This window comes from Chaetodon auriga, chromosome 12, assembly GCF_051107435.1.
Source record: "Chaetodon auriga isolate fChaAug3 chromosome 12, fChaAug3.hap1, whole genome shotgun sequence".
In the NCBI taxonomy this organism is placed as follows: domain Eukaryota; kingdom Metazoa; phylum Chordata; class Actinopteri; order Chaetodontiformes; family Chaetodontidae; genus Chaetodon; species Chaetodon auriga.
Genome location: NC_135085.1, coordinates 18,364,291 through 18,388,112, shown reverse-complemented (window position 1 = coordinate 18,388,112; position 23,822 = coordinate 18,364,291). Strand labels below are relative to the sequence as shown.

At 42.4% G+C, this 23,822-nt stretch overlaps 2 protein-coding genes across 2 annotated transcripts; one reads left to right on the top strand and one right to left on the bottom strand.

Moving 5' to 3' along the window:
• Nucleotides 1–6: 6 nt before the first annotated feature.
• tcea1 (transcription elongation factor A (SII), 1) lies at nucleotides 7–5,542 on the bottom strand. Its single transcript, XM_076745391.1, has 10 exons — nucleotides 5,346–5,542; nucleotides 4,021–4,083; nucleotides 3,826–3,931; nucleotides 2,864–2,966; nucleotides 2,550–2,698; nucleotides 2,343–2,399; nucleotides 1,847–2,001; nucleotides 1,507–1,653; nucleotides 1,234–1,305; nucleotides 7–424 (listed from the first exon to the last, which is right to left on the bottom strand). The coding sequence occupies exons 1-10, from the start codon at nucleotides 5,418–5,420 to the stop codon at nucleotides 416–418; spliced, it is 936 nt and encodes a 311-aa protein (XP_076601506.1). The 5' UTR covers nucleotides 5,421–5,542; the 3' UTR covers nucleotides 7–415.
• A 1,677-nt stretch (nucleotides 5,543–7,219) lies between these two features.
• Nucleotides 7,220–18,410, top strand: LOC143329483 (uncharacterized). The gene is made up of 4 exons (XM_076745393.1): nucleotides 7,220–7,659; nucleotides 8,634–9,347; nucleotides 10,497–10,656; nucleotides 11,632–18,410. Exons 1-4 carry the CDS (start codon nucleotides 7,657–7,659, stop codon nucleotides 17,691–17,693), a joined length of 6,939 nt encoding a protein of 2,312 aa, XP_076601508.1. The 5' UTR covers nucleotides 7,220–7,656; the 3' UTR covers nucleotides 17,694–18,410.
• The last annotated feature ends 5,412 nt before the right edge of the window (nucleotides 18,411–23,822 follow it).

Below are 23,822 nucleotides of genomic sequence, written 5' to 3'. Positions count from 1 at the left end.
CGAAGAGTAATGAAAAGCACTTCTTTTTAATCAAATGGATTACACTTTATTGGGAAATTAAATAAAATGATGCAATGTTGTGAGGGGAACGCAAAACGACATCGTCCAAAGTGTTAAAACTACATATAAAAAAATGCAGATAAAAGAGAATGAGACAAGACTGATCGCATATATTTGACAGTGAGAAACAACTAATAACAATAGTAAAAGATTTTGGGGGGAGGGTGTCGGGAAACTGACAATGAGCTCAATCTATGAACAGGATATTTACTCAAACGGTAACCGCAGTGGCATCTTCGTATGGCATGTGCGCACCATGTACCACAGAATGCAAAGCTCCAATCGGTTGCAGAGAGACAGAACCTGGTCCAGGAATTTTGCTACTTGTCCGAGTGCCGTGGAAATGCCTGCAGACTCAGCAGAACTACAACACAAAAAACACTAGTTAGTACACAGATACTGCAATATTTACATCAAACTCTGATGACCAAGTCAGAAAAAACGCAGGAAAAAACTCTCACAAATCAAAGACTATTATATATTTTATATACATAATCTATATTATTTTTAGTTTTTTTTAAAGCCCACACCCAATCACTGTATTGTCATCGTATGTGAGATTTAATCTAGTTTATTCATTTATTTCACTCTCAGATTGTTTGAAAGACATTTATTTTCACGTATGTCACAAAGGATTTTAAATGAAATTACACTGATTACAAACACAAATCATGTTAATTTACCCTTGAAAGACGCACTCTGCCAACCAATATTAATATTGTTTAACGTATTTTTCTATTGCAATGAAAACAAGTGTGTGAGATATATGTAGATGGTCTGCAAGTAGCAGATATTTTAGTTGGCATTTAATATGTCTATCAATTCTTTGCTCACTAAATGGATTAATTATTTAGTCAATGAAAAAAAAAGAGAAAAAATGTCTCGTTTTATTCAATTAACAAAAAATTAAATTTCTTAATCCGGGAAAAGCAGCAGCACTTGAAACACCAGAACCAGAAAATGTTCAAATAATTAATGACTCGACCTGTCAATTCAGTCTTAATTTGTACACAGTGATATCCAGGATGCAGGTTTCTGTTTAAAGGCTGAATAGCACTGATGAGCTGAGCACAGGTGGGACTCAAAACACAGATGTGCAGGTAAACAGTTTGCATGAAGAGTCAACTCTGTTGGACCCAAAACAGTCATCAAAGTCCACGCTAACCAGCGTACCTTCCATCTATTCCCGCATTGATTGCAGAAGACAAACGTGGTCATTGGCTCATCAGCACTGCGAGTCTGAACCTGGGAATGACACAAACAAGCACAAACCAGTCACTGCAACGTCACACAGAGCACCGAAACTCAACCAGTCGCCTGAAAGACTCACACCAGCACCACAGTGCGCCACGGTATTTGAACCAAAACAGGCCAATGAAGTACATCTTTGCACAGACCATAATATCCCTCTGCTACTGCCAGATAACATGAAGCGGCCGTCTGTACCTGTGTGTAGGTGCAGCACTTCCCCTTGCACTTGCCACAGGTGAACAGATCAGTCTGAGTGCCTCCAGTGGTGGCCATCTGGTGGTCCCTGACAGCCTCTTTGGTCAAATTCTTTCTCATTTCCTTCAGCTCATCACTGGCCATTTCCTAGAGAACAGAAGAATGATGCCTTTCAGGAAATGAATCTAAATGTGGAACAGCTGTTACAAAAGATATACACTATACAATCAAGTTACACCCACACGGACGTAAAAATGTAAAAGAAAACACTGAGGATAGTGGAGTAACTACTGACTGTGTGCCAGGATCTTTAAGATTAAGGCATCAACAGCCAACACACCTCTGCAGTCATCTTAGCCATCCGCTCAGGGGTTACACTCCCACATAACACGGTCCTCCTTAGATTGGGGTTTTTCATATCCTTCAGGTTCGAGATTCGGCTCCGCACACGGTTCTTGTATTTCATGTCTGTGTTCTTAAATTCTTGGAAGATACGTGATAGCAGGTCAAGGAATTCAACTTTGGCATATCAGCTGTGTGAACGTTGAAACATTTGGCACTAAAAATGAATCCATTTCCACAACATTGAAGTGATTTATCAAGAAAAAAGGCTTAATACTCTCTGTTTTCAGCCTCACAAATGTGGACACACAGAAGAAATAAGTTACAAAAACAAGAATTATCCCCTGATGGTTTTATGTCTCTGCCAACCAGTCAAGTTGCAGTTTGCATCTATGTCTGTCCAGACTCACATCGCATACAGCATCTGACCAAATGTGAAATACGGTCACAGTCTCCCCTTCTGTTCCTGAGTTATGGGGGCATGTAAAGGATATATTCCTCAACCTGTGCTCCAAGTTCATCACAATCAGCACCAATAGCAATATAATCATCTGGGAGAAAAAAAAAACACACACAAAAAAAAACACAGTGGACAAAAACGTTAGAAAATGACTGTACATGAAGACAATCGTAACCAACCACAATAACAGACTTAATATGTTGGACCGGTGTCAATGTTATTATAACAACGACAGGATTACCTCCAGTCTGCAGAGCGTTGGATATCATCTCTCTGCACTTGAGCCTGATCGAGTCGGAGGTGCTGGGAGCACGAGGAAAAGTGTTGATTAATGTGTTGGGTGTAACTTCAGTGGGCTCGCTCTTGCTGCTGGAGTTACTGCTGGAGCTGCTGTGGGAGCAATAAGAGACAACTTGAATCAGCTCCTGAAGCAAAAGAAACATACGGACAAGTGGAGAAGACGCATTTCCATTTCTACGTCTCAATAACGAAACACTGGTGTGGACCATCAGCGATGCTTCAAGCAGCAAAATATCTCATAGTGTTTCTTGTTACCTTTCTTCTTTTGCCTCTGGGCTTCCCTGTGATGGAGAAACCACAGGTGTTGTTTGTTCTTTCCTCTTTTCGTCTGAAGGTTTGTCTCCACCACCAGGCTCATCTGGAGCACAAGTGACAGAAATAAAGGAAGTGAGAAAATCAGAGAGTGACACAAAAGAAGGCCAGCACTCAACGCTGTGAAGTTAATTCTTTCTTATGCTCGACAGCTGAACAGCTCTGCTTTAAGGAATAAGTGCCAGCATCACAGCTTTCCTTTAATGGCTTCCTATCATATTAGTAGTGTTTCTTGACAATATCTGTGCAGGCTGTAGGAACAGACAACGACACATGGGGAGACAGAGGAGAAAGACATGCAACAGTGGTCCCTGGAAATTTTTGGGGTTGAAACTGGAAGCATCTTTGTAACACCAGCATAGACACAAGCAGCAGTTTAGCTGCAAAATATCACTGCAGGAGAAGCGAAGTGACCCTATAGTTTAGGGAGTACCCTGTCATGTGAGGTAATAAGTTTGCGATATTATTCAGCCTCAGGCACAGGAACAGCCAGACGTTTCACTTTGGACATTAAGAACATCGTCATGATGTGATGTTTAGCCTACGTTACACCATAACTCATAAGCTGTTTTAGAAACGTAAATCTTCTCTGGCTGATGCTTAAAATCAGTGTGGATGTCTTTATGAAACTGCTGGCTGGTTTATTTGTTTGTGCTGCTGAACACCTCACTCACTGGCACTGTGGGCTGAGAATAGATGTAAGCGATTTTTGACAGCTGGTGTACCCGAGAGAAGGATGTCTTACAATGGCACCAAAACTGGCCTTTAGAAATCTGTTACCAAACATTTACAACAAAAACAAACGCTGTGATTGGCTCAGATTACGCACAACCTTTTGGGATCTCCAGAAAAACTACATAGGCAAAATGACTGACACAGGTAGGCAGAACTGAAGTAATAATTACCCAAAAGCTTCTTCCATGATTTGATCAAGGACTTGGCTAGGGATGTCACCTCCTCGTCAGTGCTCTGTTTGCGGATAGCGTTAACGGACATCCCGATTCTGGTAGACTGTGGAGAGACACTGTGTCAGTGGGCTTCGGGGTTTGAGAACTGACTGTGTCGACGAAGCACCTTTAAGGAGAAATGAGCAAAGATACCTGAAGCAGCTCGAGAGTCATGGGGACACAGCGCAGCTCCTTCAATAGGTCCAAAGCCCCTGCCTGCAGAGGAGAGAGGAGGTGTTTGGACGCATTATAGGTCATGAGATATGATAAAGATCTGATACATAAAACAATATGATCAGTAAGCAGTGATCAGTTTGCTCCATCACAGGTGGACATTAACTCCTGCATCAGTACGGTCATCTCATATGATTAACATATACTGTGTGATTCTGCAGGGTTAAGTTACATTTATTAACAGTAATATTTCAGATGTAAGTGGGTTGGACAAAATTGATTACTTAAGGAAGTGTTAACTGGTTATTATACTTTGAGTGTAGGAAAAAGTGATATATTTTAGATGCAAGTTAATCAATAATGTTCAGAGGTAAAACAATTGCTGATTAACTGACGAGCCAAATGACGGAAAATGAATCTGCAACTGTTTTGATAACTGAATAATAACTAAAGTGAATTGTATATCTAAAATTACAAACACTGTAGGAGCATCACAAATGTGATGATTAGCTGCTTTTCTTGTTTTAAAGTATATTTAGGTGAATGTCTCTTGGTTTACTGCTGTTGGTAGGAAATAACAAAACAGATCAATATAAGTCATCACTTTGGGACCTATGAAATGTCGACATGACACTATTTTCTAACTTAAAAATAATACACACGTTAACCGATAATGAAGCTAATCGTTTGTTGTAGGCCCAATTACGTTATTACATTAACTTAAATTACTTAGTGCAGATACAAGTGCTAGGCGGCTAAGGTTAAGCGTCCATAACATTTAAGGCACTGGCTACTTGGCCAAAATCCTAAAACACAACGAAAAAAAAACTTAAACATAACAGTGTAAATCTACTTTAGACTTTTATCTGTCTGCCTAATTTCAGTTACCTTACTGTGGCTACATCAAACATGTTATTGCGTTGTAAGTCGTAATGCTAGCAAGAACTTGAGAGCGCTATGTGGCTAACTGCTAGCAACCCATAGAAACACCGTTAACATAAACACACTTGGAAGCTAGCTACTTGCGGCTAGCCAGTTTGTCAACACAGGGAGCGTATATTAGCCGTGGAGCTAATTGTTGAGGGTAACACTGTTGTTACCGGTTAGAAAAATACGCTGTTGAAACGACAGGCTAGTGCAATACCGTGTTGACAACGACTTAAATGGGAAGAGGCTCAATTAGCTAGACAGTCGGCAGCTAACCCCATCACAGCCCATTAGCGCCAACGTTAGCTAAAATCATCATCACCCTGATCGGCAAAACAGACGGGCAGGTATGCATTCATTCTCCTCAGACATCTCACCCCGTTCTTCTTCTGCGCCATTTTATCCATCTTCTTCGCAATTCTGATAATCTCCTCTTCCTCCTTTTTGCCCATATTGACTGATCTGATGGAATCCAAAAATTAGAAGCAAAATAGAAAGAAAATTCGCGACAAAGACCACGCCACTGAAGTGAAAGCGGCGGTGTCTACTTGATGGACCGGGTCCGCACAGCCGCACACGCACCCTCCGCTGTGTAGCAGACCGGATCAGTTGATGCATGATGAGTTCAGGGGGAGTTAATCGAGACGGAACCCAGGGTTCCTCGGGGGGAGGTGAGATCAGGTTTTCACTAAGTGTATTAATCACACAAAGGGACACATCTCTGTGAATATCTACAAATATCTCTGCATTTCCTGTACTTATGTACAAACATCTGTCCTTCTGTTTACCAAAACAAAGCCTGCATTTTTGCAGTATCGCTACTCGTCGACAGATGGCGCCAAAGTGCAACAAGCGCATCTCTGCTTGTGTCAATAACGGATGTGGCTGGATGCTTTTGTGAGCTTAACAGATTAAACATTTCACTAATTATCACTTATTCATATCTCTCAAATGTGAATATGTCCCGTTCCATTTTTTTTTAAGTATTTGCTATTGTAAAATATTATTTCTTCTAGGTTTGGGGTTATTCACATCTGCTGTTGGAAATTGTGATGGGACAATGGGTCACAAATAGGACACTGCTTCATTTAAAGGGGTCGGAAAGACGAAAAGGTTGAAAAATACTGATTTAGGTTCATGTTGGAACATCCATAGTGGTTGGCATTTCCATTCCTAGAACAAGTCAGTTGAAGGTACATTGGGTGTAAAAATATTTGTTTTGCTCCAAGCAGCAATCGACAGTTATCATTTTATTATTCATTGTAATTAACAGTCAGTGAACGAGCTCCTGCAATGCTGAAGGCCTTTGGTTGGACCCATGGCTTTTGATGAAGGCATGGCTGTCATGCAGATCAAACCCATGACCTTTGACTAACAGGATCTAGGCCACAATGATGGCACACTGTTGATCTTATGCTGCATTTATGTGGCACTGATTGACTCACTAATTTGGATCTTGCTAATCCAAACAGATCCGCATGTGACATTACCACCAAGTGGCTGAAGGTTAGGCAATGACTGCAAAAGATTTCAGCAAAAATGCACTTTTTCTGTTATATACAGTATACAGTACAAAAATGTCAAATATTGTGGCAAAATTCATATTATTTTTCACTGGTTTACAAGAATTATTGGTAGCACGCAGGAAAAAGTATTAATTTAATGAAGCTTTTATTTTATGCTTATCCACACTTTGAACACTTGATGTAATGGGACATTTCCTCATATTGGATGACCTACTGAGTCCCTTCCTTCAATCCCCCCACCAGCCAGTCTCCATCTTCCAGCACTCTGCACGTGCTAGTTGGAGGTATTAGCAGCTTTTTCTCAGGCAGCGGCAGTTGGTAATTGGCACACTGTCTGCCAACTTGCAGCATAGCAGCACAGCTCTCACCCTGTGATGCACAATCATTTGCCACTGAACAAAATGCTGCTACATGGTACAATCCTCTGGATATACTGTGTTAGCCTTCCAAGTTTGGATACAAAGCTGTAATAGTTTGTTTTAATAACTTTCACCAGGATATTCAACAAGTGCAGACACATATATTGTGTGTTCTGAAATGTAATGGTGGATTTCCAATACCTGCTGTGAGGTAAAAGTGCTGTCTTAAGGTCCTATTCTACCGCACGCTGTCAGCAAGGGCGCAAAATCTTTAACCTAATCCCTCTTAGGCCAAGACTTCTCCAATCTGATTATGCAGGCTGCTTGCAAATTAGAACTAGTCCGAGCCACCTGTGGTATCTGTTTGGAGCGGTGAAGATTTACTAATGTCATCTGACCCGGACATATACCTTCATGAACTTTCACCACCTCCTTCATCATTTGCTTGTTTATTCTGGCACCCATTAAGCCTTTTACTCTACCCGATCCCTCAGTTACTCTCTCACGCTGTCTTTTTGTGGAAATGGCAGGCGAGACGTTTGTGAGGCAGAGAGGGCTCCTGGAACATTTCCTTTTTGCTTTTTTTGCAGTGCAAGTTTTCAGCATGTTGTGATACGGCTCTTCTGTGTTTCCTTCATTTGTTACCTTTACCTTGATGTGCTGATTAAGTGTGAGCAAAGATTAAGCAAATTGGCCATGATGTTGCATGTCCCAAAATAGCCCTTGAATGCTGCTGAGAGGCTTTGACCAGCGCCCGCAGGAATAACGGATGCACACTTCCTGCTGTTTGAAATGTGAGTTTTATGGTAAGTCTTGTTCATTACATTTCTATTGACATGTATATTGTATGTATATTGACATGACTATTACCAGTCAGTTATTTTCTTAAGTATCTACAGGGTGTAATTTGTCTCATTAGTTGATATGTTTCAGGAGTGTATGGCCTTCGTCAGCTACAGCTACATAATGACTACATCTAGTTAGGCTTGTTGTGTTGTTCACTGTAGCAATGTGGGTTATTATTTTAACAAAAGTGATGTAGAATCTGCATTAATATACTGAAATATCTGAAATATTACATGGAAAACTGTATGTATGTTAAACAGCTACAGAATATTACTCAAAATGTAATAATTTACAATATACTGTACAATATACACATGAAATTTACACCGACCACACACACCATGACAGTGTTTCTTCAGTTGAAATGTAATATCGTGCAGCTGACTCATGCTTCTAGTCCACAGTAAATAACACAATAAATGTATGCTGAATACTGCTTACAGTGTTGTTTTCAGTGCTCATATGGGCGCATGTTTTAGATGAGGATGGAAAAATCAGTTCCAATCGATTCCACCAGCGACAATTTTTGACAACGACCTACTTTTGGCGGAGCATTAGAGCTTAGAGTTAAGTGGTAGTGTGACATGACAACAGTGTTTTTAGCCATGTTGTAATGAAGCTAATTGTAAAGATGTATAGAGGAGAAGTGGATTGTACTGCAGGACTGGTTTGAGAAGTTTCTGCAGACATTTTAACATGTCTTTCCCACCTTAAACACTTGTTAATATTAGAATCCATTATATGTGACTGATTCTTTCAGCTCATGACATGCTTCCTGTCCCAGGAAGCAAACTACAAACTAATAAGCTTGTGCAAGTGTACGACACTCATATGTTTTAGTGGAGTATCACTTCTAAAACACAACTTAATGTAATTTGAATGTAACTGCAGTAACAGATGATCAGCTCTCTCCCTTGCTCTGCTTTCTTTCCAGCCATCTCCACACAACATGAGCAACACACCCGTCCAGGACCCACCTGTCCAGGACCCACCTGTCCAGGACCCACCTGTCCAGGAATTGTCCTCTGGCAGTGGCCAAACGTTACCCTCCCGACCCTTCCAGCCCAACTTTGATCCCTCGGCGTCTAAAAGAGTATGTTTCTACAAAAGTGGTGACTATAAATTCAGCGGGCATCGCATGGTCATCAATGCCCGCACCTTCAAGACATTTGAAGCTCTACTGGATGCTCTGTCCAAAAAAGTGCCTCTGCCATTTGGAGTGAGGACCATCACCACACCTCGCGGGACCCACGTGGTTAGGGCTTTGGATGACTTACACGATGGGGGATCATATGTGTGTTCTGATCAGAAACGGGTCAAGCCATTAAACCTGGATGAGGTGAACCGACGGCAGGTACCGTGGAACACCACCAGGCCCTTCAGTGCAGGGCGCCGGAAGCGGCAGCGACTCCAGTTTGGTCAGTTTGGCAGAAGGAATGAAGTCGCCAACAGGCCAGTGAAGGTCACGGAGAGGGTGGCCGTACGGACACCAAAGAAACTTGAGGTCATCAAGAACAGGGACCCCACTGTTAAACGCACAATTGTGTTGCAGAGAAGAACAGCACCAACATTTGACGCATTACTGGATTACCTTTCCCAGATCCTGCAGTTCCCGGTGCTGAAACTCTTCTCGACAGATGGCAGAAGAGTAAGTATTTGGCAAAGTCAAAATGGACAATGACTGTGGATTAATGCTAACTTAAGGCAACTCCTGGATATATAATCAGCTTCTTTTGTGAAATGGGTGCAGCATAATCTGGTCCATGTTAAGTTTTGTATTGGTAAATACGTGCTTAAACATAGTTTAAGCACAAATGAGACATAACATGTTGATGAGTGAGCGTTAGAGGTGTTGGTAGGTGGATTTTGTTACTTTCAGACAAAGCCAGACGGGTTGTTTCTCCTTGTTACCAGTCTTAATGCTAAGCTAAAAATTATTTCCTGACACATATTTACTTTACAACAAGAAAAAAACGATCAACCGGGACATAAGCTCTTGTTTTTGTGACTTCTCAATTAGCAGCGTGTCATGTGAATCCATGATACCTCTGTTGTTGTCCTTGTATACACTTCTATCTTGGGAATCTTAAGGCTATATGTCTGGCTCACACACACAGGACAGTCTTTAAATGTGAGGTTGAAAAAAGCTGTAGGCAGACAGACACAAACACACATCAGTGTGTTAGCTGCACACTATTTCTTTGCATAAACAATCACTTTTTTAGAGTTTGACAGTTCATTCTTGATCTTTGAAACAGAACTTGGCAAAACAGTCCACTTCCTGACTGAAGTGAGCTTGGATTTAATCACAGATTTGAAGCAAAAACATCCAAGAAATAAATCATGAGATCTATAAACAGCATCAATCGTTCGTGGAGGACCGCTGATCATGATGACTGTCGATTTGGTTTTTAGATTCTTACTTTGGGAGATGCGATATCTAGGTACACAGAACTGCACAACTAAAATAAAGTACTGCTGTGCACTGATCTTTCACTATAAGTTGTATTACAGGAATTAGGAATCAAGACTTTTACCCTGTTATTATAAGTATTCCAAGAAGGACTAAGTGGTGCTATCAACATCTTTACCCCCTGGTGTGTTATCAGTCTGTAATCCCTCTGTTCACGTGTTCCTTAACAGCAACAGGCTTTCTGTTGAAGGTCATCCGTGGTGAGAACCTTTAAATGCATTTTATTCCTCGAGAACTGCTTCATCATCTGTGATCTCTCTTCTGTTCTGGGACCACATGTCCAGTTGAAAGTGTCATGAAAATGTGCTTCTGCTCAACTCTCAGGTTGATGGTCTTGCATCTCTTATCCTGTGCTCTGGAGTTGTTGTGGCAGCAGGCAACGAGCCATTCAAATTAGCAAACTACAGTCTTCACAGAACAGGGCAGATGGCACAGGCAATGTACATGGATACTGTGGAACCAGCTATGTTGCAGCCCAGAGCTCGTAAGTGTTACTCAGTGCAACTCTACATTGTACACAAAGAGGGAATGAAAACCTCGACAGACAGCTGAACATTTCACTGTGTAGACATGTATTTTGTTTTCAGACTTAAGCATTAAAAGAGTTTATTTTTTACACAGCTGGTGGTCAGTGTGGCATAACAGATAGAATAAAGTACAATTCCATCACTTCTGTTTATCTGTGATTATCCTAAAGTGTATTTCATATGTGAAATTCAGTAGTTATTTCAGGGTCAGTTCACCCAGATTGAAACAAACAAACAAACAAACAAACAAACAAACAAACAAACAAACATCAAGAAGCATAATTCCTCTATTATTTCCAGTGTGTGGTATCTACTTGCAGATGGTTTCCATTTTGTCTCTCATGGTTTCTCACTGAGATTTCTGCCACGACTGACCCCTGTAACAGAGCCCTTAAAGGAAAAGTTGAGCATTTTGGAAAATATGCTTTGGTCTATTTTCTGGACTGAAAACAAGGGGAAGCAGCTGTCCTGGCTCTGTCCAAAGGTCCCAAACTCTGCCTGCTAGCACCTCTAAATCACACAAATTAACACCTTGTATCTTGTTAGTTTTATCTGTACAAAAACCAAAGTAAAATGACATGTTTTACCTGTTTGGAGGGATCTGTGCCAGACTTGTTCTTGGCCCACAGCAGCTGTCGAGTCAGCTGGGTGCTGGTAGTCAGGTCATTTTTTTTTTTTTTTTTTAACCTTTGGACAGAGCTAGGCTAGCTGTTTCCCTCCTCCTTTCAGTCTTTATGCAACACTAACTAATTGGATGCTGGCTGTAGCTTCATTTTTTGACATATGACAGTGGTAGAAATCTTCTCATCAAACTCTCAGCTTGAAAGCAAATAATGGTATTTTCTAAAATGTCAAACCAAACTAGGCTAGATATTCCATTATGCTTTTAAATTGTCCTTAAATTTTTCTTCTTTTTTTTTCTCGAACGACAGAGAACAACAAATCCATCTCGAGTGGAAGAGGATCAAGAAATTTTTCCTTATCCTCAGAGAGATATATTGTCGAGCAAGTAAACAAGTCCCGAAATGGAAGCTTTAACGGCCAACTGCATCGTCGAAACCAATCATTTGAAACAGAGGTCAACCATCGTCGCATGTCCATGGAGACCTGTGGAACTGGGAGGATCGGCAATGAGCACCATGCTTTCATTGTACCTCAGGAAGATGACATCGAAAAGTCTTTCCGTGTGAATCAAGACGGCAGCATGACAGTGGAGATGAAAGTTCATCTGACCATTAAAGAAGAGGAGATGCTCCACTGGACGACCACACTCAGCCGCTCCAGCCTTAGCAAGAGGACAGCTTGTGCCTCAGTTTCTGAGTCGGGGAACAGCTCACCTGACTCAAACAACGCCGTTGCCAAAGACTCCTCTAGCATCAGTGAAGATGAAACGAAGGAGGAGAACCATCCTATGGGAGCTGGAAAGGGTGTCGGCTTTAACGACGAGGGAGTACATGAGAGCTACACTTCCACAGCCTCAGCAAAACTAAAAGCAGGTTTCAAACGCACTCCTACACCAGGTCCTCGGCATGTTAATAAAAAGTCTTCTGTTGAGAGTGTGAAGACGCTGACAGAGTCAGGGGTTCAAGAGAGCACACTGGGACATTATTCCTACATGGAGAGGATGGCTGATGGTGGGACAACTGAGGGATACTGCGTTGTCAGACACAGCAGCAGCAGCAACAGGCCAATCCCAAAACCTCGGAAAACGGCATCAGCAGGGGCGAACAAGAGCGGCTCCCACTCCTCCATCAGGTCATCGGGAGTAGCCGAGGTTCTTCAGATACAGAATAACGGGATGGAGGTTACAGAGACTGTGATGCATATTTATGAGAGTCAAGGCTGCTACGACAACTACTTTGCAAATGAGGAATATAGCGTAGATGGTGTACCTTTGCATGGTTCCACTCCAGCACCAGAGAGCAAACCATCCACTGTCTCAGGGCCGTGTTCATCCAGCAATGATTGTGACATTGATTTTTCAACTCCTCACTCACTACAAAGGCAGAAAGAGGAGATGTTATCATTGTCATCAGAACCAGTAACTCCGACACATGAGATTACGAGCAAGTCAGTGACTGAGAATGAGACCAGAACTGCAACAAACTCTCAAACACAGGGGACACTAAAAAAAGACAAAACTCCTAAAAGTGAGAAGAAAAGGGTAACTAACCCTGCTAGGAGTCAGAAGAATTCGACTTCAACAAGCAGCTTGGATAAAAAGCAAAAGGAAAGTATAAACCCCTCAAAAAAAAGCAAACATTCATCTACAGACAAGCTCAGCAGCAATGCCAGTGTGGGAAAAAAGAGTCTGAGCTCATCAGAAAGTGCTAAAAGTGGTCAAAAGAGCAGAGGAGCGGAAAAGCCTCAAATTAAGAAAGTAGGTAAGGAGGAAAAGACGGCCAGGAAAGAGCAAGCCTTATTAGCTAGCACTGAAAATGTGAAAAGGACCCCACCTCAGAGACAAACCATGAATAAAGCAGCTGCTAAAGATAATGGCCATAATGTAAATACTCCAACTGGAAGGCCTCAAATGAAGAAGAACATGTCGGACATTTTGCAACCCAAAAAATCTCTTTTGCCTGGCAAAAAGACAATTAGCAAACCCAAATCCATGATTGAAAACAGAGCATCGTCACCTAAAAAGGCTTCAGAGTTGAGTGAGAGTTTTTCGATGCCTTCTCTCAATCCTTCACCCTCTGAAATCCACCAATATGTTGAGAGCTGGTTGGAGAAGGTCAGCGCCGACCCAGCGCCGTACACTGAGGAGGCCATCACAGATGAATCAGAGCCTCAGACAAAGGTTTTGTTTCAGATCGGTGGTGACTCTGAATCTGATGAAAAGAGTGAATGCCAGACTAATCTAGGTGAGTATTATCCATCGCCTGGTGATGCTGTCAAGAAATCCCCTTCTTGTCTATCAGTCCCTCTTTGCAACGCAGAGCCAGCTACAGCTCTGCTGCACAATGAACAATATATGAGAGGTTTATGTGTTTCCATGCCGAGTGTCAGAGTCGATCCTGTACAGCAGGAGAACAGACTGAGGGCGCACAGATCTGCAGAGGCCATCGGTCCAGCTGACAATGACTCATCATCTACATCCAACCCTTTAAGCCCCGAAGCAAAGCTAAAACCTGCCCTGCGGCAACTTTGTTCATCGATCCAGTGCATCAGGAGGGTGCCTGACACCAACACGATGTCCAATCTTGAGAAGTCCAACAGCCTTCCTGATTTCCCAACGCAAGTGGCTTCAGTGTTCGGCTCGTCCTGTAAAGCCTTCCTGTCATTCTTATCAGTGATGACTCTGCGAGACGTCTTAACAGGATCTGTGCAGGGAGATGTCAGCCAATCGAGATGCAGCTCCGAGGCCATGCTGATGATGGAATCCCTGCAGAAAATTTCTGCCTTTGATGACGAGCAGGAGCAGAGGGCAAGTTTGACGGATCTGCAAAGCAGAGCGTCTTCTAACCTCAGAGAACGCTGGAAGGACTTCCAGATCCTGAGGGAAAGGCTTGAGAGTGAACCGCTGTCTCCCAAGTTTTCAGAAACAGAATTTGCCCTGGACATGGTCTCCGAAGGGGGTGACGTATTTGAGGATCAGCATTTGGTTATTGACGAGCTGATGGAGGAACTGAATATGCCAGAAGACCTCAGGGCACAGATTTCTTCAACAATCCAACAAGCTAAAGGTTTTTACCCTGTAGAGGAGAGCACTTTTGTAGAGACTGAAAGACCGTCAGACTCAGAGGAAGATGTGGAAAAATTTGTTGAAGAATCCGACAATGAAACAAAACAATCACCGGAGTGTGATACTATCGCTGAGGACATTACTCAGACAAAACAGGGTGAAGATGATAATGAGCAGACCAAGATGATGACGGAGTCAGAGCAAGAACCTGATAAAGATCAGGAAACAGGCAGTGATGTGAAAGAGTCAGAAATATCACAGACAGAAAGAGATGAGCCCTTCAAGGACAAAGAAAATGAAGACAAGGAACAGGTAGAGGAGGATGGGGAGGAGGTGAATGACAGAGAGGGTGGAGATACAAAAGAGCTACATGATGATGATGGTCAAGAGACTGAAACAGGAGAAAGGGAAAGGGAGGAAGAGGCAGAAGAGAGGGCAGTGACAGAAGAAAAAATGGATGACAGTGGACAGGAGGAAAGGGAAGCAGAGGAAGGAAAAGAAGAGGAGGAGGGAAGTGTTGAGAAAGCAGAGCAAGGGACAGAGGAAGAGATGACACTGTATGAGGAGGAGGAGGAGGAGGAGGAGGGGGAGGAATTACACGTAGGAGAAAAAGAAGTGACTGAGGAGACAGCTGATGGGCTAATGGATGAAGAAGATCAAGAAGCAAGAGAGAATGATGGTGTTGAGACAGATGAGAGAGAGGGTGTTGAGGAAGCAGAGGAGGAAGAAGAGGTGGTGGATGAGATTGATGAAGAGGCAGATGATGAAGAAAAGGGGGAGGAAGGGGGAGCTGTGATGAAGAAAGGTGGAGGGGTTGAAGAAGAAACAGATGAGGTAACTGAAGAGACAGATGAAGGAGAGGAAGGAGGTAATAATGTCGACGAAGTGCAGGAAGAGGAGGGGGAGGAAGAAGAAGAAGCAGATACTTTTTCTGTGAATGTAGAGGAGGAAGCACAGGAAGGTGCCGAGGAAATGATGGAGGTTATCGAGGAGAAAGATGAGGAAGAGGAGGTACACAATCTAATTGAAGAGATGGAGGAGGAGGAGGAAGAAACAGATGTGGTTACTGAGAAAGATGTAGAGAATGAGATTACTGAGGAGGAAGAGGAGGAGGAGGAAGAGGAGGGAGAAGGGGCAGATGTGGTTACTGAGAAAGATGTCGAGAATGAGGTTACTGAGGAGGAAGAGGAGGAGGAGGAAGAGGAGGGAGAAGGGGCAGATGTGGTTACTGAGAAAGGTGTAGAGAATGAGGTGACTGAGGAGGAAGAGGAGGAGGAGGAGGAGGAAGGGGCAGATGTGGTTACTGAGAAAGATGTAGAGAATGAGGTGACTGAGGAGGAAGAGGAGGAGGAGGATGAGGAAGGGGCAGATGTGGTTACTGAGAAAGGTGTAGAGAATGAGGTTACTGAGGTGGAGGAGGGTGAGGAGGAGGAAATGGAGGAGGTTATTGATGAGGATGATGGAGAAGATGTTGTGAAAGAAAACGATGAGGAAGAAGAGAAAACTGAGGTAGTTAGTGAGGAAAACAATGAGGAAGATGAGGAGGAACAAGATAGAGAACAAGAAGAGGAAGAAGAGAAGGATGTTGAGGGTAAAAATAAAGAAGAAAGAGTGATCACAGATGAGGAAGAGGAAGAAGAAGAAGAAACTGACAAGAACATAGAAGAGCAGGAGCATGCTGAGGGTGAGGAGAGCAGGAAAGAGCCGGAGAAAACAGGAGACAGTCCGGAGGAAGAATCGGTAGAAGAGGAAGAAGTCGTAGAGGAAGAAGAAGAAGGCATGAAAGCAGAGCAAATGCGAGATGAAGAGGACAGGGATGATGATGATGAAGAAAATAAAAGTAATGAGTTCAGTGAGGTGGAAGAGCAAGAATCAAAGGATGGGTCGGAGGAAGAAAACGCTCCTGATGATGCAGACGGTGTCGTTGTTGACATGGACTGTAAAATCCTCCTGGAGGAGGCCTCGTATTTACAGCAGCAGAGCAGCTGTGAGGAGGAGACAAACGCAGATACTAATGCAGCACAGCATGACAATGAGTCTCCAACCAAATACTCCTCTGAGGGTCAGTGTGAGGCTGATAAAGGTACAGGATCGGACTCTGTGAATGAACTTGAAACAGGAGAGGGAGGGGGCAGAAGCAGCAGTCTGCCACATCCAGTGGAGATATCACAGGAATTACTCGACTTTGTTAACTCTGCCCTACAATCCTCTTCGCTTATATTCACATACGACGCTCAGGGGAACATCAGGATAGAGCCAGATACTGCTCGAGTTGTACAAAATAATCTCACCTTTATTCCAACAAGTAAAGAGGATAGTTCATACGGCTTAAAGTGTCTCCCGAGCCCGAGCACCTCAGAATTGTCTGATTACAGGCCGGAAACGTCGGAGAGTGGAGGATATCAAAGTCAAGACTCGGTAGATATTGTCACAGAGAGCGGAGAAGAGGCCTCAGAGAAACCTTTTCCAGTACGTAGACACGTGACTGACATCTCTGAAGGGAGAGCAAACATGGAGCGAGCCAGCTCCAAACTGTCTGCTGCAAGTAATTCACAAGCTTTGCAGAATTCCCGATTAAAAAGTGGAGGGAGCTTCTCTTCTTTTGACACAGGCACTAAAGCCTCGGGGGAGGATCTGTCTTATTTCAGTGCTGGAAGCTCACAGAAGGCAGAAGCCGAAGCTGCCAAGGAGGACACACAGTCCATTCCTTTCGCCTCAGAGAAAGACTCAGCTGACGGGGTTTTGATCGACCGAGGGAGATGGCTGCTGAAGGAGAATCACCTGATCAGAAAGTCTCCTCCAGTCTCCCTGGGAATGTATGGCAATGCAGACAGCACATCTCTAGATACAGGCCAGGAGAACACCAGCGAGGATTCCCTGTCTCCTCATAAGACCAAGCACAACCCTCTTGCAGCCATATCCTCATCAGAGCTTGAGGAGATGGCAAAGCCTCCAACTCCAAAGTGCACCTACTACAACATGCCACATGGAAGCGATTCAGACCCCTTTTTGGATGATTCCAGCTTCAAAAGTGGGAAACGGGATACAAGCAGTGTCAATGGGAGAGGCTTCAGGGTGTCGCCTACCATTGACACTTCCAAAACCTGGGCAAGTAAAAATGGCAGTCTGTCTTCATTTGCATCAGTTGAGTTTAAAATACCAGACAGAAAAGTGCATCCTGAGGGCGAGCCCTCTGCTGTGACACAGCCAAGAAGGACATCTAGTGGAGGAGGGAGTGTACTGCAAGCCCAGGACTCCCTGGACACGCTTCACGTGAGGTGTGGCCAATACTGTCCCATACTATAAAAACAGGACATCATGTTTCACAGAAATATTCACACATGCTGGTTCTTTGTGTGCTTATAGTCTTGGATGTGATTATATTGTTGTAATGCAGCTAGAGATGTTTTGTGTCTGTCAAATAATCATGAACAAAAACTTCTTGCTGCCCCACCAGACCTGCAGACGTGAGCGGTGATTGAAGGGCGTTGTGCCTCTTGTTATGGTTAAAATGTCAGTTTACACACATTAACACCGATGCTGTCTTTTTGGTGGTAACTGACTTAAATGAATTAGAAAATGAAATGTGGAATATAACATCAGCAAATAAGAACACCTTTTTTTTTCTTTTTTTTTTTTTTACTGATTCAATGCCCAAATGTACCAAAAGTAATCAGTTTCTTATTGAATATGATGCAGTATGTCACAGAAATGACTGCAGAGGAGAGCGGACTTTATCACTTGATGTTTATTTTTTTATTGCTTGTTTGGGATCTTCCAGAATGGGTTTTCAGAGATTAATGCTTCCTAAAACAGCCGTGGATGCTTTGATGCTCACACTGTTGCTCTGCAGCTCCTCTCAGGGTTGTAACAGAGGATGACTGTGTGTTGATATATGAATTTCCAAGGAAGTGAGATCTGATTATTGTGTGCAAACGAAATTCCTAATTTCAGTATAAGGCAGCTTCTGACAAAATGATTTTGGCTGTAAAAATATTCAATAAAATACGTTTCATTTTTAAATTGTTTATAGTTTTAATTGTAACTTATACAATTAAACGGGCAGCCCTGTGGTTAGTATTGCACTTTCATAAAGTTTTGCTTTTGACATGAGACAGATGAGAAAAAAAAAGTCAAAATTGATCCAACAGAGGTCATGATAGTACGAGTTTTGATGCCTTCTATGCCTTTCTAACTCGCCACCCAAAGACTGTAAAACAGGCTTTGTGTTCTTGTGTTTCACATTTTATGTCTCCAAGCCAAGGCAAGATAACCCTGAGGACATCATCAGGTCTTTGTGTGCTCCATCCAGAGCCAGAACACAGGACCGAAACAAGACCATTAAACAGAACTTGAAGCATAAAACCAGTGAAGTGTTCTTTTTAAGTACGACACAGCGCTAACTAAAATTAGAGAATGAGATTTCTGTAATTAGAGTATCCGTTTCCACCTTCCAACATCAAGACTTTTAAAAAGTTCTGTGTCTATTTCTTTACCGCATCAAAATAAAATATATACTTAAAGTGGCTACAATTGATATTTTTATAATTACAGTGTGAGAATAATGTGGCAAAGGGAAAGAGGTCGCTCATAAAGATAAAGACAAAAATACTTAAAATCAAAGACTCTTCTATTGTATTTTTTGAATATTCTTTAAATATAAAATTGAAGATTCTAAAAGAAGATTTAGAATATCTTTTGATAACTTTCAGTAGCCAGGAGAGGAAGGTGGAATCATTCATTTTAACAGCAATTTTCCAAAAGAAGAGCTGACATAATGGTTTCATTCAGTGCTGAAGTCAGTCAGTCGGTCAGATGGTCAGTGGGTCAACTTAATTATGACATTGCTGAAAAATATTTGATTCACAAACTTGTTTGTGGAACTACATTACTTAATCCACGACTGAAGCCCAGTCAACACATTTCTTTGGTATTTTTTCTAAAAGCAGTTTTTCAGTTCACAAAACTGTTCCAACAGTAATCTTCTGTTTCATGGAAATTACATGTGTAGTTTAGATACAAACTGGTGAGAATAATTCCACTTATGATGATTGCCCAGAAGCGTCTCTCGACTGTGGTGACATTTGACTTTTATGAGGTTATTAACTAAGAGAAGCACGTGAATTCAGAGTGAGCCTTGAGCTTACAGTATGCTGTTCATTCAGAGCCCAAACTGCAGCCCAGCCCTGACACACACTGCAGGGGCTTCCTTTCAAATCTCTTTAAATATTCATGCTGAGGCGCCCAAAAAAGGATGATGTACCTCCGTATTATTCTGACTTTGGAAATTGCTGCAAGTGTCCTGTATGTTTCTCTTCCGTCCTCACGCTTGATGGGTTTGTCTCACTCTCCTCCACTCAACCGGAGGCAGGTGAGTGTGCAGAGGAGAGAGAGAGAGTCATCTGCAGCTGTCACTCGGCCTGGGTGATGCCCCCCCCCCCCCCCCCCCCCCCCGATGCAGTCATATGCAGGCATATGCAAGTGACACTGGTGATGTGATTGTCACTGACAGACTGGCTTGAAATATGTGTGGCCGGAGGATATTATCCTTGAAATAAGTATGACCAAGTATAACAGCAGGTCATTTGAGAATTTGAATCTGCATAGCTGACATACTATACATAATGATTTTACGTGAATGGCAGAGGCAAATGCTGGGAAGCTACTATTTGTCTGTGTCCCCTCCCTGTTCCTGACCCAATCACTCCCTGCAAACACACACACGCACGGAGAGAGACAAAGACCGAGGGAGTCACACAGAGGGAGAGTGAAAGAGAGGTCTTTAGAGAGCGGCCACTCTGGATACTTTCCAAGGGTTTTGTCAGTCACTATGGAGATTTGGGAAAGAGCCCCTGCAGTTTAATTCCTCTGTTGTTACTATGGCTAAAGGTATCCAGTGGAAGCTCCACTGCACGAGATGAACGGCCGCCCTCACTCTGCTCACTTTGCACTTTGAGCTTAAGAAAAACTCTTCACAGCAGATGTAGGAAAGAAAATTCCTCATGACAACCAGCGGTAGATGAAGTATAAATATCCTTAAAAGAACTAATACAACAATACAAAAGTTCTCGATAACAAGAGAAAGCCCTGTATTTAAAATAGTTTTACAGTAACTGTGCAGAAGTATGATCAGCAGAATGAAGTCAAAGTATCAAAAGTACAGTGGAGCTAGTTTTAACTACTTTGAAGAGGATTAGGCAGGATCCCAAATGAAGGGTCAGGCCCCTCCAAAGGGTCTTTATCAGGGTCTGATTAATGAATGAATACAAAAGAAGGAAAAAAAAAAGTTCTCAAACACAAATTGATATTCATTTGTTGTACTTTTGACTGATTCTTTTCTTTATGGTGAAACATTTGAGAGTTTGTCCTCTTTGACCATCAAAAAGTTTAGAAAACAAATGTCTCTTTGGTGGAGAAGCTAACAACTCACAGACATGTGAAATGTGGCAAGAGGCTCCAACTACACACTGCTTTAAAAGGCTGCTTCAGTATTTAACATTTTAACATTAGCATATGTTTTTTAATGTTTAATCTTAAGTCAGATAAACGTAGTGGAGTAAAAAGAGTATTCTCCTTTGCACTAGTGTGCAGAGCTGCTTCACACCGCTGATAATAACCTCACCATCACACACAGACTTGACAAAAGCTCACTGGGGGCCTCTGGCCGGATTTACAGCCTTTCTTTTTCACATTGTGATTTACTTCAGTCTGATCTCCATGCACTCAATGAGGCGCAACAAACTGCTGCAGCACTCCCTCCACTAAATCTGTCCCGTCGAAGAAGCCAATCAAGTTATCAGACCAAAAAAATGAAAGAGAAACACAGAAAACTGCCTGAATGTGAGATGGAGACACTGCTGCAATCTGCACACTACAAACACTCATTTTAAGTACAATAAATCATTTATTTTGTGCAACAGTTCATCTCTGTGAGCTGTCTCTATCTGGGTTTCAGATTGGACAAACAATGTTGGGGAGTATTGCTATGGCTACTGTGTGCGCGGGTCGGTGATTCACCATCATGGGAGATGAAACAAAGGCTGTCTTATTGCTGCCCAGCGCCTGCGGTTTTGAAGCAAAGACACCAAGAAACAAGATTGAACTTATCTGTTGCCCTGTCCCATTACAGGCTGAGTAATGTTGAGCCTTATTTGATTCTTCTTCTGGGCCTGTTGTATTATCTTTTTAATGAGCTCCCCTGCAGAGCTGCTGCTTTGGAGAGAAACAGGAGCCTCAGCAACAAAAATAAAAGCACCGAATGATAAATTCCAAACATCGCCAAGAATGGGAGCTATTTGGCCTAAACTGTGGCACTGGCAAACACCGGGCTACAAACAATAATTAGGGCCTACTGTCTGCATTCTGTTGCTGCAGTTAGGTGACAGATCAGCAATACACAATCCCTGCTCTGTCTGTGACAATCCCAGCCTCCTCTGTCTGTCTCTGTGGCCAACACTGGCAGAGCTGGCTCATAATGGGCCTGAGAGCAGGAATTTTTACGGCCCCCCTGCCTCTAAGTGAGTGTTGATCATGTGAATTTCCATTGCTGGTTTGGGGTTCCAGTGTTTAATCATACTGGGGCCTTGGTGTGGGCCCTTGAGCACCACTGGCACTAGTGCATGTGTACAGATATTTATTTTTTGCTTTAATTGCGATCCCTGTAATTTGTCGTTGTTTAGTTTATTTAAGTGCCATGCTAATGAAAAACATAACCTTAACTCGAGTACTGTACTTAAGTACAAAGTTCTTGTATTTTACTGCGTCTTTAATATTTCCATTTCATGCTTCTTAATACTTCCCTCTACTACAGTTCAGAGGAAAATATACTTTTTACTACATTTTCATGACAGCCATACACATACAACCAGTACTGTATGATGAACTTTTGATATTTTTAGTATATTTTCCAACTTATACTTATGTACTTTGACTTAAGTAACGTTTTTAATGCAGGATTTTTATTTGTAATGGATTATTCTCTCAGCGTGGTGTCACTACCCAAATGTATCTGAAGCATTGAACATAGCTCCCATTACAACATTAAAGTAATGTTTACATGTTAACATGTGATAGTAATCAAGTAATGTGATAATATAACACTGACGGGAGCCATTCTACAAAATAACTACTTTAATTTTTGTATGTTATGTGCACTTTGTTTCCAAAACTTGCAATTAAAGTATTTCCTTTTTAAATGCAGGACCTGGAACAGAGTACTTTTGCTACTAGTGGTATTTAATAAGTGATCTCAGTTCCTCCAATACTGCACACCAAGGGAAAAAAACTACATGTCGACACTATATGTGAGTTTATCTGTGGTTGATCTTGGAAATATTGTAAGTAAACAAAAGAGTACATGTTAAGGATGCAGACAACAAGCATGCAAGAAACTTGTATTAAGTTTTTCCAGACAAAGGTGCCTCACAAAGATCAGAGCAGGTGACTGAGTGGCTGAATTTATCCCTGCACAGTCATATCTGGGGGGCAGCAAGCTATCTGCCAACACATCACTGCAGCCACCCGAACCCTGAAGGCAATAATGTGAAAATCTCTCTAAAAGAAATATTTGTGCAATCATGCTGTCAACAAACATCACCAAACCAAATCAGAAGAAGCACTGGCTTCTTCTTTCATGCTTTGTCGAGAGCACAGTACACCCAGTGGCACCAGCACTGTGTGGTTGAGAGGTGTAGAGTATCACTGGCTCAGCTCTGCTGCCCTGCGTCTCCCTTCACAATCACTGAATCCCAGCTCGTCAGCAGCACTGCAGCACCGACGGCTCTGTATGCAGAGGTGGGAGGAAGAAAGAGACACAGACAGTGAAAAAAAAGAAAAAGAAAAAACTTCTCAAACACATCTGATACATGTCTGTTATCTGCTGCAGGCCAATCTGACTGATAAGAAACTCAAAACGTGCCCTCCAAGGCTGCGACAAACCTGCCAGTGACGGATGACTTTGATTTGTACCCCACCGCAACCGCTCTGCCTTTCTCTCTTTCCTTCTCTCTCTGAGTGTGTGATCATCAAAGACTTATGTGTGTCGTAGATTAGTGGGCCGCCTGGATGTGTTTGCATGCTCTGTCCCTTGCATGATGATCTAAACCTGATTAACAACTGTGAAGCTGCTGACCTGAACATACTGGACTGTACTCACTCAAAGCATTCTGCTTTACAGCATAATAAACTGCACGTATAATATGCTCCAACACACACACATGCACACACACAGTAGCTAATAAAAAAAATGTTAGCATGGGCGGGTGACAATTTTTGAGGCGTCTTCTGGCACAGTGCTCTGTAGAACTGATTGCAGACCCTGGAAAAGGACAAACCCATGCAGTGTTAAAATGCAATGGAAGTGCGTGTGTTTGTGTAGAGTGAAAGAAAAGGAGAAAGAAGCTGATTAAATGCATAAATCAGTTATAAAGAAGCAAT